The sequence below is a fragment of the Micromys minutus genome, assembly GCF_963924665.1.
Source record: "Micromys minutus genome assembly, chromosome: 18".
NCBI classification, from domain to species: Eukaryota; Metazoa; Chordata; class Mammalia; order Rodentia; family Muridae; genus Micromys; species Micromys minutus.
The window spans coordinates 28980784-28999799 of record NC_137953.1 but is presented as its reverse complement, the minus strand read 5'-3'; the positions used below and the strand labels follow the sequence as shown (position 1 = coordinate 28999799).

The following is a 19016-nucleotide window of genomic DNA, read 5'->3' as shown; positions in this document are numbered from 1 at the left end:
ATGTCACAGTGTTGTAAGAGACTAAAAAGACCATCCCCAACATCCTTCCCACTCTCTCCAGCACCCTCAAATACATCAACTAATGGGGGGAAGGAGTATTGAAACACGTTAGGTTATGGTTTCTTTATTTACAAGTCTTTTGAACACCATCCCTGTATGAAGCATACATTCAAATGTTTTAGCAGTGATCGAGTTTAACCTTGGAACACTGTAAACAGATAGAGCCTTTAAATATTTTTATTATCCCCGCCCCCCTACATTGCATCTTAAAATTCGCTTTGGTTCCTTCGGGGAAATATATATATAATATAATATTTTATCTTTTAAAATAACTCCAAATCACTCTCTGGCTCTTAGAAGATTGCCAGAAGCTTCCAAGCTCAGCTCTGAGTCAATGAGTACGGGGTGCAGCGTAGGAATGAGGGGGTTGGAAAGTGGGGAGACTTCTGCCCCTCATAGCCAAAGGCCAAGGACCCACTGGCCGGGCCTGCTGCTCTGTTACCCAACACACACCAAATCCAAGTTTCCTTAATGTGGTAGAGAGTTTGCCAAACTGTAGAACTCCACAGGCATTTCCTGTAGGGATTGAGGGGCCAGCAACCAGCACAGCCTCCAGATTTTTCAATGTCTTCTACCCCAGGAAGCTCAGAGATGGGGCTTGAATGAAGACCCATTGCCACCACTGGGAGGTAGGAAACCCAGGTGGGCTGCAGAAGGTGGCTGCTGGAAGCTCAGGCTGGGTGCTGATCAGTGGTAACTAGGCAGGATGGAAAGAGATTGATGTCAACTGGATAGATTTCTCCTTCCTCCAGGACTCCCAGCTCTCTCCCATTTCCACGGTCACCATTTAGTTCAACTGTCTTTCACATTACTTTTGGAAAACAACCCCATTCTGGATCTCTAGGAACCCTTCCCTTTCCTCCTACCCCTACCCCCAAGCTGAACTAGGCTTGGGGCACACAATTCTTGACTTGGGAGACCTGGGGGTGGGCAGGCTCTGTGCAGAGGGTCTTGATCGGGGTGGCTTCCATGGGTATTGGCAGGGGGCCCAATCCCCAGTGACCACACCCAGCCCAAAGCTTTTGCAGGCTCTAAGAGTGAACCACCAGGGGTCCCAAACCATCCATTCTGTTGAATCCAATTATTTTCTTAGAATCCAATTATTAATAGAAAGCTTAACCATGGAGATCTGAACCAAGAGAGTTTCAGGCCCCTTCCTATTGGGCTATCTCTGCAAAGAAAGCCTCCCCTCTCTCCTATATCATCCCCCCCTTTCCAAGTCACCATGTGGCTTGACCTTGTCAAGGGCAAAATCTGCATATTATTTCACATGTATGAAGCCCCCCTCCCGATTCCAGTAGGCTGGAGCCTTAGAGAAGTGGATTAGCAGAGTAGTACTGTAAACGGTCTCTGTTAATCTTTTTTTCCTTCATTCTTCTGTTCTGAAACCAGATTTTGACTTGACGGTCGGTGAGGTTGAGCATGCGGGACAGTTGCAGACGCTTCTCTTTGTTGATGTAGACGCTGAAGAAGAACTCTCGCTCCAGCTCTCGGATCTGGTATTTGGTATAAGGGCAGCGCTTTTTGCGGGTGCGTTGGCCACCTAAGAAGGGAGAGAGACAGAGTGAATGGCTGCAACCCTCCCCAGGACCCCTATTGGAGAAGGTCTGGCCACTGGATCTGGAGGCCCAATCCAGACCCTTTCAAAGTCTTTCCAGGCCCCTGCCTTCAGGCTTCTATTGCTGGTCAGGGGCAAGATACAGTCTGGAGCCGGCTTCAGATAAAAGCCAGCTCCCTAGATAGGCCCCCAGGGAAGGGGCTCAGGCTGTCCCTTGAGCAGAAAGGAAGGCTCCTCACAGCAACAGGCGAATTTGCGCTGTCTGAACCGCTTTGAACGGAGGCAAGTGGGGGTTGCAGGCTGATCCTTGCCCAGCCAGACTAAACAAACAGCCGCCTGAGGACATTTCACCTTCAGCACCTGGGCCGCCTGTTCCTGAGGCAGTAAAGGCATGCATCCTGGCCCCAGGCTTTCCTGGTTGCAGCCACGATTTAGCCCTCCTTAACATCTGGGGCAGCTGCGGGGTCTTTGTCAGCCTGACTCCTGATCACCAGCTCCAGTCTTTTCCGCCAACCTCCCAGCTCTCTCGAGGTGGGAGGTGGCAAAAAACACCCCACTTCCCAGGCCTTTCCTCTCTACTCTCAACCACCACATAGCCAGAGGGCCCTCAGCAGAGTAGGGATGCTAGTTTAGGAAGGGTAGAGGAAAGAGAGGCTACCTTAAACCTCACCTTTAAGAAACACACACACACACACACACACACACACACACACACACACACACACACACACAACTTTTGACTGATTTAAAAACAATTGTGGATAACAGAAGGCAGCCCATAATTGCAACCCCGCCAGAGTAAAATGGCTTCCTTTGGACAAAAAGGCCAACTCTAGGTTAATTTGTTTCTTTTAATATATTGCTTGAGCTAAGTGGGCTACTTTATCTGTTAAATGCGCTCCTAGGGCCATCGTTAAACAGCCGATGCCTTTGAATCCCAGCCGGGACTGGAGTCCCGCCGCAACACATGGCTTTTATAAAAATCTCCGGATTACCTCGCTATCAAAGGCTCCTGAAGCCCTTGTAGGGGGAATTTACAGGCGCCCACCTCCGGCTCCCCAGCCTGGAGCTGGCCTTGAGCGGGGACCGTGCTGTTGGGTTTGGGAGCTGAGAAGGGAAAAAAGGAAAAAGGGGAGTTGTATTTTTTTTTTTCAGGCATGCTTTGGCCGGTGGGTATTTCACGGCCAATTTCAGCACTCGCCACGTGATCCCTCCTTTTATAACAAAGTTTTGTTGGGGGAAACCTAAAGGCCCTTCATAAACCTTATATGCTTATAAAACAGCATATAAAAATTTAACAGCGGTGCTGCGCTAGATTCCCAACTCCCCTTTCATAAAGCGCTGGGCGCTGCCTTTATACGCACCGGAGCCACCGGCCTTGTCCTCAGTGTGGCCGGAAGACGACTCGGGGCTGCTGCTGCTCTCGGGTCGCCGTCGCCGCTCCTTCTCCTCCGCCGCCGCCTCCCGACAGCCGCCGCCGCCGCCGTCCGAACTTGAAGTTGCCGGTGCGCCCGTGGCCGCCGCCGCCACCGCCTCAGCGGAGGTCGCAGCTGCTGCTGGGGGCCCTTTCTCGGTGTTCTTGTCCCCAGGGTAGTCGGAGGAAGCGAGGTTTTCCGGGGTGCCGTAAGCCGTCTCGAAAAACTGGTCGAAAGCCTGTGGCAGAACGCCGTTCCTGCCCACCGTGCTATAGAAATTGGACGAGACGGCGGGGGTGGGGTGGTGGTAGACGTTGGCCGAGCTCTTGGCCAGCACGTCGCCAGGCACGCCGGCCGCGCTGGGCGCCTGCAGACAGTCTCTGTGCACGAGCTCCTCCGCGGAGTAGCAGTGAGCCAGATTGCCGCGGGGGTGCCATTTAGTGGCGGGCTCAATGGCGTACTCTCTGAAGGTCACTTCGCGCACGGGTTGGACCTGGGGCAGGTTGGAGGAGTAGGAGTATGTCATTGGGCGCGAAGACGGGGTCTGGGGCAAAAAAGAAGGGAGGCTGGAGAAATCTGGACCCGAGACGTAGTAAGTACAACTTGGCAAATACATGTTAGAGGAGCAGGGACCACGCTCATCAAAATCCATCATTGGGCTACCTTGGGCTCTCCGCAGTAGCCGAGCTTAACATGATTCTCCACTGCAGCTGCCTCTTTGAAGCGGATCCGTGAAGTAGAAATTTGGAGACGTAAGCTGACGTGGAAATCTATCCCCATCCTTAGCAGGGAGGTGCTGGTCATGTGACCCGATGTTGAAATTGACAAGCCGCGAGCTAGTCCCGGCTTTTTTTTTTTTTTTTAACCCCCTCCCTTTCCTTTTTTCCCCACCCCTCCCTCCTCGGCTTCCTTTCTTTGTAGCCACCTCAGGGGAAGCAACAGATCGTCACTCGGTGTTCTCACCGAAAGCACGTAATAGCCGGTGTAACTCATGTTGGCTGGGGGGCCTCCCCGCGCGCAAAGAGGCTGGGGTGCGCCCCCAGGCAGCTCTCTTTTGCTCAGCTACATGGTCCTGGTCCACGAGTGCTCTGAGGGTGGCAAGAGAGCGCCACTCCTGACGCTTCCCCCCACTCCCGGGTGGGTGAGGGATGCTCTGGGCTGGGGGTGGCCAGGTGAACGGCCGGAATTATGTAGCTTCAGGTCCCGGAGTCTGTTATCCGAAGGCTTACGTTCATCACCTTCTTCGCAGTCCCCCTCCCGCAGGCTTGCTCTGGGAAGCACCTCAGCCTCAGACCCTGGCTGGACCCCATTTGGGGCCAGGCTTCCCAGCCACGGATGTGCCGGCCTCGTGGCTTGTCCGATTTGCACGGTGACTTGATTACACGCTCTCATTCACGGTCACTTCCGAAGCGCTTTAGTGCCTTCCGTCCCCAAACCGCCAACAGGCAAAGCGGCTTTCCTCCGCGGTTTGTCAATAATCCGCGCTGTCCGGAAGGGCCTTCGCCTTACCCGGGTTCCACCTTCCCAGTGTCTTTCTGCTTACTTCCTCACCCCCACACCCTGTTTTTGGAGGAACCCCTTCTCCTCGCTGCCTCTAGGGGTTCGGAGTGACTCCACAGAGCCAGAGGTGCTTCTGCTCACCGGCCCCGCAAGCTGCCTAGTCTGCTGAAGCTGACGAATCGGGAAACCACGCAATTGAGGCGAACCTTGGGCTGTTTTAGAGGCGCTGAGGAGCCTTCTCCTGGGTATGCTGCACCTTCGGGGTGGGTTGGGGGGGGCACCAGGCTGCTTACAGGGCTTCAGAGCTGTGAGGGAAAAGGAGGGTGGGCAAAGAGGGAGTAATGGACCAAACCCTGGCTAAGAAAGGAGTCTCTTCTTCCTGGCAAAAGCTAAGAGTGAAAGCACAGGATATTCAAAGCAGAAATTCAGACGGTTCTCATCATTCTTGTTCTATGGTCCACCGGAGAAGCACAGTGCCAAAGAAAAGAGGTGCTCTCCTAGCTGCCTGCGCCTTGGGCCACAGAGATGTATCGAAAGGGCAAAGCTTGCTGTACAGATAGATAACTAAAAAAGTCATGGCTGCTAAAATGCATCTAGCTTTCTCGGGGGTGGGGAAGGAATGGGGATTAAAAAGACAAAATAAAGACTACCATTCTGCAAGAGCGAAGACGTACTTGGGGAAAATGAAAGAAAGAAAGAAAAAGAAAGAAAGAGAGAGAGAGAGAGAGAAAGAAAGAAAAAGAGCACAGAGCGGTTAGGCAGATTGAGCAGAGATGGGGTTCCAGGCTTGGGGGCTCTCCACAACTCCCTTCTTAGAAGGTGCTAGGGTGTCACAACAGTCAAAAGTGAAAAATGAAAACCTTTTTTCCTTTCCTCATCCAGGAAATAGCCAAAGGTATTTACATATCCTGGAGAGATTTAGAGAATAACAGTAAGATCTTTGGTATTTAAGTGTCAACATCGATTTATTTATTTATTGCTGAGCTGACTGTAACTGACCCAATAACAAATTTCATCATGTATTGCTCTGGAAAGAACTACTCTCGTTATGTATTTTCTCCAAATAATGACCCACCATTGCATCTGAATACCCACTGTAAATATCAATAATATCAAGTAATTACTGTGTAGTGGAGTAAACTAATTTATTAGCATTAATGTTTATGTGGCTCCAACCTACCCCCCCCCCTTTTTTTTACAAGGGCAGCTTATCACAAATCAAGCTACTCGGACACATTGGTTTAATGAACTCTTTATTCAGGATTTGCTGCAGGAACTTTCATGCCCCTTGAAATCCCCGAGAGCTGAACTTGAAATTATGTGTGCATCTTCAGCTTGACATATTTGTCCACTGTGGCCTCCTAGATGACTGTTGCGGTATGTGAATGGGATCTAGGAGGGAGAGAGGTTGTTGGGGAAGGGTAGCTTCAGGCCTTCTAAAGCTGAGGATTGCAACTACAGGATGATCCTGCAGCAAAAAAAAACTTCCGTTTCTAGCAGTCACCAAGGAGGCAAACACATTTGTCTCTTCACAATATCTTTCCGGAGATGGAATATAAAAGGGAGATGGGGTTGCAAACCCCCTTACTTGAGCAGTTCCCTCGGTTGGTTTTGCTACCTCCAACTTTTGCCAGCAGCCCACCCAGTCCTCAATACCCCTTCCCTCGAACAAAAGGAATGCGTGGAGGGGTTTCAGTGACTTTGCCATAACAAAGGCGCCACCATTGCAGGGTTCGCCCCGCCCCCGGTGAAGGCAAACAAATTCTTGCACTTGTATTAGGGCTTTTAAGACCATAATTGAACCCGGGGGCGTCTAGGGGAACCGAAAACAGCTCTAGACAGACCTGTGGTTTTATAGCAGTTTTGGCAGTCAACTTCAGCTTGTGCCTGAGCAGTGGGGCCGAGGTGGCCCAGCCACGGGGGACGCTAGGCCGCCTCCCCCGACTACATGGCAGCTTCTCTCATAATTAACTCGACTTCCCGGGTTGCCAGAGATAAGGGGTACCCGCAGAAAGGTCGGTGCGGCACTGTGCCGTGTTCTGCACAGCCAGTGTTTCCTAGGTTCCTCCTGAGGGGCTAATTGAATAGGAGACGGCAGGTCTGTATCCCATGGTGTCAGCAAGAGAAAAGGCAAATTCCGGAGGGAAGACCGCAGGAGAAGACCGCAGGAGAAGAAGGTCCTCCACAGTGGCTGGCAGAGCAATTCGACAGGCTGTGCAGAAGAGGGGTGCCCAGAGGGGCATCCTCGAAGGGAGCGTGTGGGGGCGCTGCGGTGAAGATGGATGAGGAAAAGGCTTTTGATGGCAACGGGGGAAACGGCCTGGAGCTGCCGATTGCTTTTAGTTCTCTAAGCAGAGACAAGAAGTTGGATGCTCAGATCCTTAAGGCTGCTTAATAGCCGCGTTGCCTAGCCTCTTCCTGCTTGGCCCTGGTAGTGTGACTGTTCTTCGGTTAGGCATCAGGGTAAAGGTGCGAGATGCCCTTAGGTTCGGACCAAATCTGGAGGAAGAAAGGGAGGTCGTTGCGGGTCCTTGGTTTTCATTTTACTCTGAGCCTAACTGGTTCTTTGGCTTTTCAGGAGGCCCAAGGTCGATTTCAGCCCACCAGGATCTGGGGAAGACCCAACTAGGGGCAAGAGCACACCGGAAGGCCAAGTCCGAGTTCCATCCCTAGAAGAGGCGGCTGCGGGCAAGGCTATGACATTGGCCCTGGACATTGGTTCCCAGGAGCTGTTCTTTCTCAAGCACGGGGCTGTCTCCAGAAAATATTCTTCAACGTTTACTTCCTTTAATCGTCAACTCGGAGTCCTACGGCGGCTAATGCGAGAGGCCAAAAATGTTTGGAGGAAGAAAAACAAAGGCAGGAAGTGGCCGCGGCCTGACGGTGCGTGTGTGTCTGTAAAGAAGGGAGGGGGCGAGCCGGTTCAATCTCCTCTTGTTTTCCCCGAACTTCAAGGTCTAGGCAAACCCCCTTAGGGCCTGGCCGAGGCCCCCCACCCCACCCCGGCGCAGCTTTTGGAGGTGGCCAATGAGTAAACCTCGTCGGGCTGAAAGGCTAAAGGAGATTTGATCGCCGAACAAACCAAGCCTTTTTGGAGGTTTCTTCTGATTTGGTCCCAAAGGGTATAAACGCTAGTGTCCACAGCGGCTGCTGTTTTCCTCCCGTCTGACTAAATGTACCAAGGAGGGAGGGAGATTCAGGCACCTTGCGTTCCTCTCTCCTTCCGAGGTAGAATATCAGAATAAAGTCTATTCAGGCGCCTCTGCTGAATCTGGTTTTCCTTGAAGTCCGAGATGAGAAGTACGGGCAGTAGTGGGGGAGCATTGTGGGAAGCTGCTTAGGGTGATTATGGCTTTCAAGGAGACTTTGGGGGGGTGGGGGAGGTAATGTAAGGCCTTGTAGCCTGACTGCCTGTGCCAGGCCAGTTTCCAACACAGTAATTCAAGAGACTTGAGCTAGAAGCCCTGCCACTTGATAGGTTACTATGCCACTCCAAGGGAGAATAGACAGGTGGGTAACCAGAAACACCTCTAGACTCTGGGCTTCCTAGCATCAACTCAAAAGGCTGCAAGGCTGCTACTGCCTTCTGTCTGTAAGGCTGGGTTGGGAGGCAGCAGCTGTCAGGTATCTCTAACTCAGGGCATCTGAAATCCCACAGTGCAGTTCCAGGAAGGAGCAGTGTGTCATCTGTGAATACCCAGTCACACTGCCGCCACTGTCCAGTTTCTTCTCAAGCCTGTCTTGTCCCCAGGCAGTTGCCTCCCACCTTGCCTCTTCCCAGCTATCCTTTCTCAGGCTTTCTCCTGCCTTTCCCGATGTCTCTCCTTGATCCAGCAAGAGCTGCGTGCCCTGGAAAGAAACTACCCCATAGATTTAAAGAAAGGTCTTCACCAGAGACCTGAGTTGGATTTCTTAACCTTTTCAATGAGTACTACATTCTAAATACAATCTCCTCCTCCTCCACCTCCTTCTTCTTCTCCTCCTCCTTCCCACTCCCCCTCCCGGAACACTTGTTCATTTTCTGAGCCCACTTGCTTCTATTCCATTCTGAGTAATCTCAAGAAGCAGCTAGCCTGGGATGGGCTGGACCCACCAGACTGACCAGGTCTTGCTGTCCATCCACTAGAGTTGTTTTTCAGTGGACTGATTAAAGCATCATAAATATTTTGCCTCTTGCTGCTGCTCTGAGCTTTACTTTCCTCTGTCCCAAAATATTGCCTTGTGTTTATAAAGTCGAACAGAAAACTAGTGCTGATCTGGTGGTCATATTGTACGCAGGTGCAAGAATTGCCTGGTGAGGGGTGTTGGCAAAATAAGGACTGGTGGCCTGACCTCCATTTAGGTGCTTTCTCCATCAAAGTAGGAGGTGCCTTTGGAGTATGCCTGTCCCCCACATCGGCAAGCTAAGGAGATAGACTGCATGGGACGCCCCAAAAATCTCTAAGTATTTGTCTTCAGAGAAAGGCTTACTGGCAGATTATGACCAATCCATCACATTATACTCAGGCAAATTATAAGGGGATTCCCCTTATTACTGGTAGGTGGAGACTGGGGTTAATTTGCATATTCTGTCAGGGATCCAACCCTTTCCTGAGCTGGCCTACCTGCTCTCTACAGCAAGAGAACAGGTAATAATAATACCGTGAACTTGACCTCAACAGTTGATTCTTCCCCTGACTAGTGGGTCCAGTTACTATCTATTGCCTAGACATCTGAGCAAGTCCATAATCTTCTGGTAGAGCACAGAGCTCGGCTTAGGGTCTCTGTCACCTAAACAATCTGGTTATCATTTAGTTTGGTGAGTTTCAAATTGAAGGGAGAATGGGGGGTGGTCATTTGAGAACTATTTTTATGCTGATGGCTGCTGACTCATTTAGAGGAGATTTGATTTTTTTTCCCATAGAGTGGGTTGGAGTGGGATGAGGAAAACTTTGAAGGGGGAAACCCCAGTTCTCAATATGTATCTTCTTACATCCTTCATATTCACTCTCATTTCCCTACAGCAGCTTCTGCTTAAAGGGGGGAGGGTCTCCCCAGCTGAATGTATGTTCACTTACAAAGAGGACAAAGGAACACAGCCAGAAGGTTTGGGCTCAGTTTCTAGGCTGAGGCGCTGAAGACATCCTCGGGGGCCCTAAATTACAAACGTCTCCAAGAATCGCTCCACTTTTGCTCCCCGCTGGTGGTAGCTTACATTAGAAATCCAAGAAGCCCCTCAATGTCTACCCAAGCCTACAGGAGAAGCCCTGTTCCACGAATCCCCCATTCTCCTTGCTAGGCAATTCTGTTATGGAATGGATTCTGTGCTACCCTTCCCAATGTATTTTCTTACCGCAGCTCTAGGGGGGGAAAGCCCCGGATGTTTTTTTCTTCTCGGAAAAAGAAAACGATCATTTGCAGCTCTCTTTTGGTTCACTTTGAGTGTTCTAGTCAGTGGCCTATGTCTTTTGGTTCACTTTGAGTGTTCCAGTCGTAAGCTGTGTGTTTACTGCTGGGGACTGATGCTCTCTCTGACCTGCTGCTGGCAGACAGAGGAATTCTCTGTCCCGTGGAGCACAATGAGGAGTTGAGGGAGAGGCGGAAGGAATCAAGGGGTTTTACATTGGTACCCCTTCTTTAAAGTTTTTACATTGTCCACCCCCCCTATAAAATAGATTTAGGTAGAAAGGCATATAGGATCTCACCAAAGACCTGAAAAATCTGGAGTCTGGACTGGACGACCCCAGCAGGACCTTTATTTTCACATCCGTATCCCAGTCGCCAGGCCGGCTGAGCCGCTGTTCCTATCCGACCAGAACTTCGATTCAGATAACGTCTGTTCTGAGCACGTATACGCTCACTCTAGCCCTGGACAGCCTACCCGCCCCCCCCCCTCCGCGGGCTCAGAAATCTCTCGTGCAGGGGCAATTTCTGGCTTTCCGGGATAAAGGCGTATAGCTTGGGCTAGCCCTAGCTTTCGCCTCCTTTCTTTCAAAGGGCGATAGGGATAAAGAGAATCGAAGGTAAGAAAGAATCTTGCCTTGGCGCTCAGGCTTAGGCTACCAGGGCCAGGACCCGCTTGCAGCAAGAGTGAGGGCCTGGCCATTTATGTGTCCCGTGCTTTTCTGTAATCGTGGCGGCTTCTTTCTCAGGCGGCCCTGACTGTGAAGAAGGCTAAGGACTTGACCTTTATGGTGCGAAGAGCCGGAGGAGGACTTGGCTGTCTTCAGGCTCTGCCACCCAATAGCAGCCCAGACAATCCACGCACTCTGGGCGTCTCACCTCCATTCCCCCTCGTATTTTTGTTCCTGGCCAAGAAACAAAGCCCCAAGCAAGCCTACCTAACCCCCTCCCCAGGGCAGAAGTCAGGGCTAAACCAGGCTTCCCAAGGCCCTCTCCTCTCCCTAGATCCCAGCCGCCCTCCGCCAGCCACTGGGTGTTACACGGTGCCAGGCAGGCCCGGGCGGTGCTAAGCTCCGGAGCGCCCGGTCTTGTCCTCAGACTTCAGGCGGCAGATGCTCAGGGGACCGTGCGTCCCGAGGCTGCTTCCCTGCCCAGGTGAAGCCCGCGCCTGTCTCTCCTCGGTTCCAGGTCCCTTTCGCTCAGCTCCAGGCTCCCAAGGCTGTTGGGGACAGCAACGCGCGGTGCCTTCTCAGCCCGGCCTCAAAAACCTCTTTTGGAGAAAATACTCCTGTCAAGTTTTATTTCCCATTGCAAAACCACCTTCCACGCAGCCAAGAATTAAGGCCAGGAGAGATTAAATACCCGATTATTCTCTTGGGGACGGAGGGGCGGGGCGGAGAAAGGGGGCACCCTCACAAAACCTTCGCCTCGGTCGCACGTCCTCAGCAAATAGTGCCTGGAGCCTGGGGCGGCCTGCGAGGCCTGCGGTGACGTCAGCCTGAGACTCCGGGCGGCTCCCAGCGCGTGTCCGCGGCGCTCCTGTGTCCACGTAGCAGGAGCTACTGATCCCACCACCACGATCTCCGCCGCGATCCTGCGGTTCTTCTGTCTGCCGCTCTCCTGCCGTCGGAGCCGGGTGGACCAGGGCAAGTTCCGGGCCTCCATCTTGAGCAGGGGTGTCCTGGGCCACAAGACGGGGTTTGAGGCAGCGCCTGTCCCCAACAGGCGCGACACCCAGCAGCCCTCCGAGTCCACGGATACGTTGCTCTCACTTGCCCATACCCTGGCACCTGGGTAGGCCCGCGCCTCTCGACGGCTCATAGAAGTTTAAAGATCTTAGACACCAGAGAAATGATTTCTGTCGGGTGGGTTCAGCTCTGCAGCAGAGCCGGATAGAAACGAAATGGACTGTGGCAAGGCCTTGGCTGCTTTCTCGTTGGAATTTTTCTGCGCAAGCATCACCTTTCTTTTCTAATAACATTTTAATAGCAGGCACCTCTCAGGCATTCGTCGGCTCTCAGTAGATGCGTGAGGACTGAGTGGTAAATTTCATAAAGAACGAAGTCCGATTTTATTTACCCGGAGGCCAGGCAGATGAAAACTTAATTAGCGTGCCTGTCTAAAACCCAGGCAGGCATAAATCTCGCTGAGCCTTTTGGGATAGGGCCGCATCTTTGCTTATGAAAAATGGGATACAAGCTACAAGCAGCTCGCTGCACATTTCTCTGATTCTCCAGGTCTCGGGCTGCGGCCGTGCATTTGATCAAGTTTAAAGGAATGCACATAAATCAGCAACCCCCTGGAGTCTCTTCAGTCGAGGTTCACGAGCCCAGAAGGGCGCCTATGGACCCCCATCAGGGGATTAGTAGTCCAGGGCAACGTTCCTCACAGCTCACCCCCCCCCCCATTCACTGAGGGGAAGCGAGATGCCACATCCTCACCCTCCCAAACACTGTACTTATCTAAGATCTGGCTATTAGTCATACACAAATACATCAAACTCAGCCGGATCTCTAGGAAAACATGTAAATTAGGTTGAGCATTTTTAAATGAATATTCCCCTCCCCCATTGTCTCTAAGTTTTAAAATTCTTACACTAATTAAAAAAAAAAGATGGCCTCAGTGCAGCATCAGGCGTAAATACTTCGTGAAATGCATAGTGACGTTTTACAACCGTCCACTTAAAGTTACTTAATAAATCTGACAGTATTGGGAGCAGATGGAAAAGGTCGTTTTTTCAAGTTCCATGTTTATAATTTTTATTCAGGAAGTTTCCTTTTTAGAAAAAAAATTACTTGCATGAGGTTTTCAACACCATTATTCATGGATCAGTGTCTGCATTATTATTCCTGTAAATTTTTTTGTTTTGTTTTGTTTTTTTAGGAGAAAGCTAATGTTCTCCTGACTGTCTTGTTAGAAAAGTATTAGGCTGATTACTATTTAAAAATGAAGAAGTCTCCAGGCAGGGTAGCACACTCCTTTAATCCCAACACTCTGGAGACTAGGTAGGTGAATTTCTGAGTTTGAGGCCAGCCTGGTCTACAGATTGAGTTCCGAGACCGGGAAAATGTGTCTCAGAAAACAAAACAAAATAAAAGGACAACAACAAAAAACCCACCACTAACGATAATGAAAAAAAAAAATCTAAGAAGGCATTATAATCTATAACCACCACAACTAATCTGCAAATCCATGCCATTCCCATTTTAAATAAGAAGGAGGTTAGTTGATATTGATGCTGTCAACAACCATGTCAGAGCTAAAAGGAGGGGCACCCCAACACCTGGGGGGGGGACTTTACCCAGAACTCCTGCAATAGTTGTGGTTTTCGAAAGGGGCAGTATTCCATCTGCAGAGCTGCTGTTAGTCTCTTTCCTAGGCCGTAGGCTCAGAAGATTTCTAACATCTAAAGAAAAAAAATCTCCCATCAACAGGAGAGTCCTATTTGGAGCACTCATAAACAGTGTTTGATCCAACTCAGAGGAGGATTTCCAATGCTTTAAACATTTTGGAGACATCATTAACTTTGCTCGAGGGTAGTTCATTTGGAAATGGGGCTGTACAAGGTGCAGGGTGCTGGGTCTCAAGCAGTATTTCCATGTGTTTCCACAAACAGTTGACAATCCTCAGGGAAGCAAAAAGATGACACTTTACAAGACCATCTGACATGTATGTTTCGGGCCCGTCTTTGTTTAGCAACTTTATATTTTTCCATAATTCTTTGTCTAGAAAGAAAAGAAACTCTTCTTTTCAAGTCTTTATAAGTCTTTCAGGCAAGGCAGGAGATATTTCCATCATCTGGGAATGTAACTGGCCAATATTATTTTCCAGCAAATGATGAATTCTGTTCTCCCATTCACTATTATTTTCCCCTGATATAAAGGTGAAGTTAATCTGCAGTTGAAAATCCAAATTCCAAAGCTACGGGGTTCCATCAACACTTTAATTCGTGGGTGCACGCACAAAGGATTTGCCAAAAAGAGAAAAATCAAAAACAAGACCCCACATTATCCCACTTGTATATTAAGTACACAAACATACTGTATTATTCATGACTCTGAACACAACATCTCGTATGCTGTTGGGGGCCAATAAACAATAGCTATAATACTGATTGTTAATGTAGTTATGATGGTGGTTATTAATATTAAGTATATTTATTTCTCCTACAAAACAAATGGAAGGTGGGCAAGAAGCGATAGAAAACTTCACACCACCATGGAGCTACGATCAGCTTTCAGCCGTCCGGAATAAGTTTCCTTCTGCATCCGTATTGTGATTATTTTTGTAGATGGAATATTTAAGTTCTCCTACTGACTTCTCAAAGAGGTGGAGTGCTTTGAATTTCTGAAATGTAACTCTAGAACTGTAGAGTTAGGAAGGTATGTGAAACTTTTTAATTTGCCGTAAAGATTCCCAGATCGTCCTAATTAAGGTCACAGACCACCTCGGAGGGTGAGGGCCAGGAAATAATGGTTATTTAAGAACACCTCTTGGACTGTAACAAACATGTATAGCTTTAAAACAGATCTGCAGAAATCTGATGCATAGGCAAGCCACTGTGAGGCCAGATTAAAGTTGGCCATTAAAGGAAGGAAGCCAAATTCACCGCATAAGGAACATTTTGTACCTCAACTCTAGAAATCGCCTTAAATTACAGTGTCTTCAGTCGTCAGCAATTAATAATACTATATCTATACAAATTCTACAATTATATACACAAGCACACAAACACTGATATGCAAATACACGTATAAACATATATTATATATTCACATATGTACAAGCACATGTATAATTTACATATATTCAAATCTCCTTTTGGAGCAAAAAAAAAATTATGAATACTAAATCTTTAAAAACAAGTCAAGAGCTCAATTCCCTTGAAGCTGAAGAATTACAAGGAAGCTTGTCAACACGAGGTGGCGCCCTTGATCTACGAATCTGGCTGTGGCCAATTCATGAGCTGTCAAAAGTCAAGGTCACAAATTGTCTTTTTTTTTTTCTTCTCCCCCGTCAAGGTCAAGGTTTAAGGCCTTTACTAGTCCTGTCATTTCAACAAATACCAAAAACCTGTTCTTTCAGTCACACGCAGACTTAAGAGCAGATTTTAAAATACGACAGTCTAGGCATTGCTGATACTGAACAACTGGTTTTCATTTGCCACAGGGAGCCTGGGAACGCACACTATCTCTCCCTCCTTTCCTTTCTCTCCCTTTCAGGATACCTTACACTTTATCTCCTCGAAACCTTTTCATTTGTTGGATTTTAGTTATGTTAGATTTTATTTTCCCTTCTCATAAAAAATTTAGAAAAAAAAAAAAAAAACCCTGAAAAATAATAGAAAAGAATGGTCCTCGGCTTGCATAAGACAAACCTGCTTGTTTAGGTTTTGTGCAGTGCAAGTTCCACATAGAAAAAGAACTCGAGTGTTTCCTTTAGATTTTAATGGCAGTGACTGTTTTATTAACAGAGTTAATATCACTATCTACAGATCTAATTTTTCATTTTAGTGGAAGTATTTAAAAGGCAGGTGCACAAATACATTTTTCACAGTGTGCTGAATGTCATTATTTACAAGATAACATTTAAGTGAATGTGAACAAAACGAATGTGTGAGTTGAAATTACTGCTTGATTAAAAACATGCTGTGAAGCTGAATCCCTAAACTTTCGACTGCAGTCTCCTAACACAATAAACAAGAAAAAAAATACCAATCCTTTAGTAAAATAAAATATAGAATGTATAACATCTAAATATTTTTGGAGAATGGGTTTCCATTTTGAGATTTTTTTAAGTAAAAAAGGAAAATGATATCTCTAGCAAAATTTTAGCAAATATTGGAAAATGCAAATTTAAAAAAATAAAGAAAGAGTATGTTTTATAAGAAATCCACATTAGGATGGGACCTTCCAGGAGATGGGGCATAAAGTGAAATTTTCAGATTATCTGGTGAGATTTAAACACTTCAATAATTACAACAAATCCTGTGGGAAAAAAAAAATCTCTGACTGTGGATTAATCCAACATGTTTGCTGTAAGTAATTAAAAGGTATTTCCAGAAGTTCTTCACCCACCCAGGGTTCCCTTGTAGCCTCAAGGGTTTAGCTGGCCATATTTAATATCAAAACAATAGATCCTTGGATGAGCATTCTCTCTTGTCTCCCTTCTTAGCAATAGTTCAAATTAAAAAAAAAAAAAGTCAATACCTTCCCCCTCCCCTTCTAAGCCTTTACATGAAACGTTTTTTTTTTAGAGTGAACATGGTAGGAATTTCAGTAAGGTTTACCTGAGCAGGCACTTAACATGCAAAGGGAATGGTGCTGGACCAGCAGCGTGGACACAGCTTTTGTTTCTGTAACCAGCTTTCAGTTTACCATCTAACACAGGGTACTAAAATATAATGGTCACATAAATACTTACAAGATTCGAGTAAATTCATAATTTATCTGAAATTGTGTGTTTTACGGACTGATGAGTTGTCCCTAGAGTTTGTCACTTAACGGTCTGGTGGGGCTGTCGGGAAAACTGGCAGTCTTTACCATTTCTTAATTTTTTTTTTAATTGTAGATTCCGTTGAAGAGAGAGTTCCCTTAGGAGAGCAAAACTTCAGTGTCTCTCTATCCAATTCCTCAGTTATTATTGCGTATTATTGTTATCTGGGCAAAGAAACAAGTCCTTAAGCGTTTCTTCAAACTGCCCTCTACTCCACCTTTTAATCCATTAACTAGTGGTCTTGAGTTTATTGATGACTTTTTTCTCTTTGACTCTCCTGTTCTGGAACCAGATTGTGACCTGCCTCTCAGAGAGGTTCGTTGTGGCTGATATCCTCCTCCGTTTGTCCTTGGTAATGAATTTGTTCGTAGCGTATTCCCGTTCGAGTTCTTTCAACTGCACCTTAGTGTAAGGCACCCGCTTCTTTCTCCCCCTCCTATAGGAGCTGGCGTCGGAAGGATGGGAGACGACGTCTGTAAGATAAGGAAGAAGGCAAGTTACTCTGGGAGCCGACCTGAGCCAGAACACAGGCGACAGCTCAAAGTGAGCTGTCGGCCTTGCAATGCCTGATTGCTCTTTGCCACAAGCTCTGCACAATCCAGCCTTCTGTCAAAGCCTGGAGTGTTAGTTGGGGGTACAGTTAGTTGTATAGTGAAACGAAATCGCCCAGAGCTCCAGTGACCACCCAAATCGGCTCATCCTGCACGTACAGAGGTCCACACCTTAACACTTAACAGTGTACACACTTCTGCAGAGCTCAGCTTGCCCCAAATAGCAACATTCTAAGCTTCTCCAAACTGTAGCCTTTTCTCAGAGAACCATCAGGGGCAATTTGGTGAGCTCAAGATCAAGTCTATTTCCCATCTTGGAGTCAATGTCACGGAAGGGTGGGGCACACAAAGAGAAAGGGTCTGCTGAAGTTGGAACTCACAAGCTCCCTCCCAGTCACCCCTTGCCGAAGAAGGAGGGCCGGGGGCCAACTCAGCTTAGGGCAGGGCAGATGGACAGTGCCACAGTGCCAGCCAGCCTGGGGTCAGGCTCCCAAGGGTGCAGAATTGCTAGGGCAAGCCAGGCCAGGGAAAGTGCAGGGAAGACACACCCGAGTGACCCTGGGGCGCGAGCCGAGAAGAAGATGGAGAAAAGCTGGAAGACCCGGGCAGGAAAGGGGGCGCCATTTACCGGGCAGAGTGGACTTCCAGAGATGGGGAGGCTGCGTCTGCTCTTTTGGGCAGTACATTTGGCCGTTCCAGCCGTTGGGCAGAGCCCAGGGCTGATAGCTTTCCATGGGAAGCCCCAGAGGCTCGTGGCGCGACTCGCCAGGCCCCCCGAGCCCCGGAACCACTGGCATATCCAGGTAGCCAGGCACGGGCTGGTGGTGGTGGTAAGGCCCGGCTGCGTAGCCCTGGTGGTAGAAAGCAAACTCCTTGGCGCGGGAGCTGAACTCCTCGGCCGCGGGGCCGGCGGTGTCCATGTACTTGTCGGCGAAGGCGGCGGCGGCCGAGGCAGGCTGCGCGCACGACTTGATGGCGTTGGGGTGCGGGCCCATGCGGGCGCACGGGTAGTAGCCGCTGCCGAAGTAACCGTAGGGCAGCGCCGCGGGCCCCGACGAGCTCTGCGCCGCCGCCGAGCAGGGACTGCACTGCTTGGCGGCCTCCGCCCCGGCGGGTCCCGCCGGCCCCGGCCCTCCCGACGACGACGCGGCAGCGGCGGCGGCGGCGGCAGCTGCGGCGGCAGCGGCGGCGGCGGCGGCGGACGGGGGCGCCTCCCCCGGGGCGCTGCTGTAGGCGGCCGCGGCTCCCGGCGCCAGCGGTGCGGGATGCGCCATCAGGTTGCGGCACTGGTTGGCCGCGGCGGCGGCGGCGGCGGCGGCGGCCGCGGCCACCGAGAAGTTGCCCCCCGCGGCCGCGGCAGCCGGGTGGGGAAAGCCCCCGCCCCCAGCTCCCGCCGCCGCCGCCGCGGCCGCCGCCGCTGCCGCCGCCGCCGCCCCTTCCATGTTCTTGTTGAGCTCGTCGGCCACCAGGCCGCCGCCGTTGTCGTAGAGAAACATGACGGTGGGCTCGATCCAGCGGGGGTGGAGGAGCACGGAGGCTGTCATAGCCCGAGCCGCATGGAGAAGACCCCAGTGGCGCTGTTTTAAAAAGCCCCCAAGAAGTGAAGAGCGCGCCGCGCGGGGCCGGGGCCCGAGCGAGGGGGGCGGGTCGCGCCCTGCGGGGTCGCGCCAGGCGGCCGCCCATTGGCCCGCCCCCGGCCCGCCCCCGGCGTATGCAAAGCGGGAGGCTCCGGCTCGGCTCCGCGCTGGGCCCGCCGTCCCCGCCGCCGCCGCCCGCGCGGTCCTCCGAGCCAGCTCTAGCTCCCGCCGCGCGGCCGCGCAGCAGTCACCCACGGAGGAGGCGGGGGACTAGGGCGGGTGGGGCGGGGAACACAGGGATCCCGGTCCCTTCTCGGGACTCGCGCGGAGGTTGGGAGGGGCCGTGAGCGGCCGCGGTTGGGGTGCGACCTGAGGTCATGGGGACAAGTCAGGTAAATTCTCCAGTGGTCAGGAATAAGGGTTTGCCTTGGACTGGCCCAGGATGGCCTGGCAGTGTTTTGAGGGGGACTTCTGGGGC

General features: G+C 50.2%; 2 protein-coding genes across 2 annotated transcripts; both read right to left on the bottom strand.

The window, feature by feature from the left end:
* Window positions 1-523: 523 nt before the first annotated feature.
* HOXA11 (homeobox A11) lies at window positions 524-3723 on the bottom strand. Its single transcript, XM_080932466.1, has 2 exons — window positions 2983-3723; window positions 524-1603 (listed from the first exon to the last, which is right to left on the bottom strand). Exons 1-2 carry the CDS (start codon window positions 3686-3688, stop codon window positions 1371-1373), a joined length of 939 nt encoding a protein of 312 aa, XP_080788592.1. The 5' UTR covers window positions 3689-3723; the 3' UTR covers window positions 524-1370.
* Window positions 3724-16638: 12915 nt separating this feature from the next.
* On the bottom strand, window positions 16639-18505 carry HOXA13 (homeobox A13; the record flags this gene model as incomplete). The annotated part of the gene is made up of 2 exons (XM_080932320.1): window positions 16639-16883; window positions 17590-18505. 2 exons carry the CDS (start codon window positions 18503-18505, stop codon window positions 16639-16641), a joined length of 1161 nt encoding a protein of 386 aa, XP_080788446.1.
* Between the last annotated feature and the right edge of the window lie 511 nt (window positions 18506-19016).

Excerpts from the sequence above, each read along its gene's own strand:
- HOXA11 (XM_080932466.1), bottom strand. The coding sequence starts at position 3,688 with ATGATGGATTTTGATGAGCGTGGTCCCTGCTCCTCTAACATGTATTTG. Across the intron at positions 1,604-2,982 it reads GGACAAGGCCGGTGGCTCCG|GTGGCCAACGCACCCGCAAA; the intron begins GTGCGTATAAAG and ends CTCCCTTCTTAG.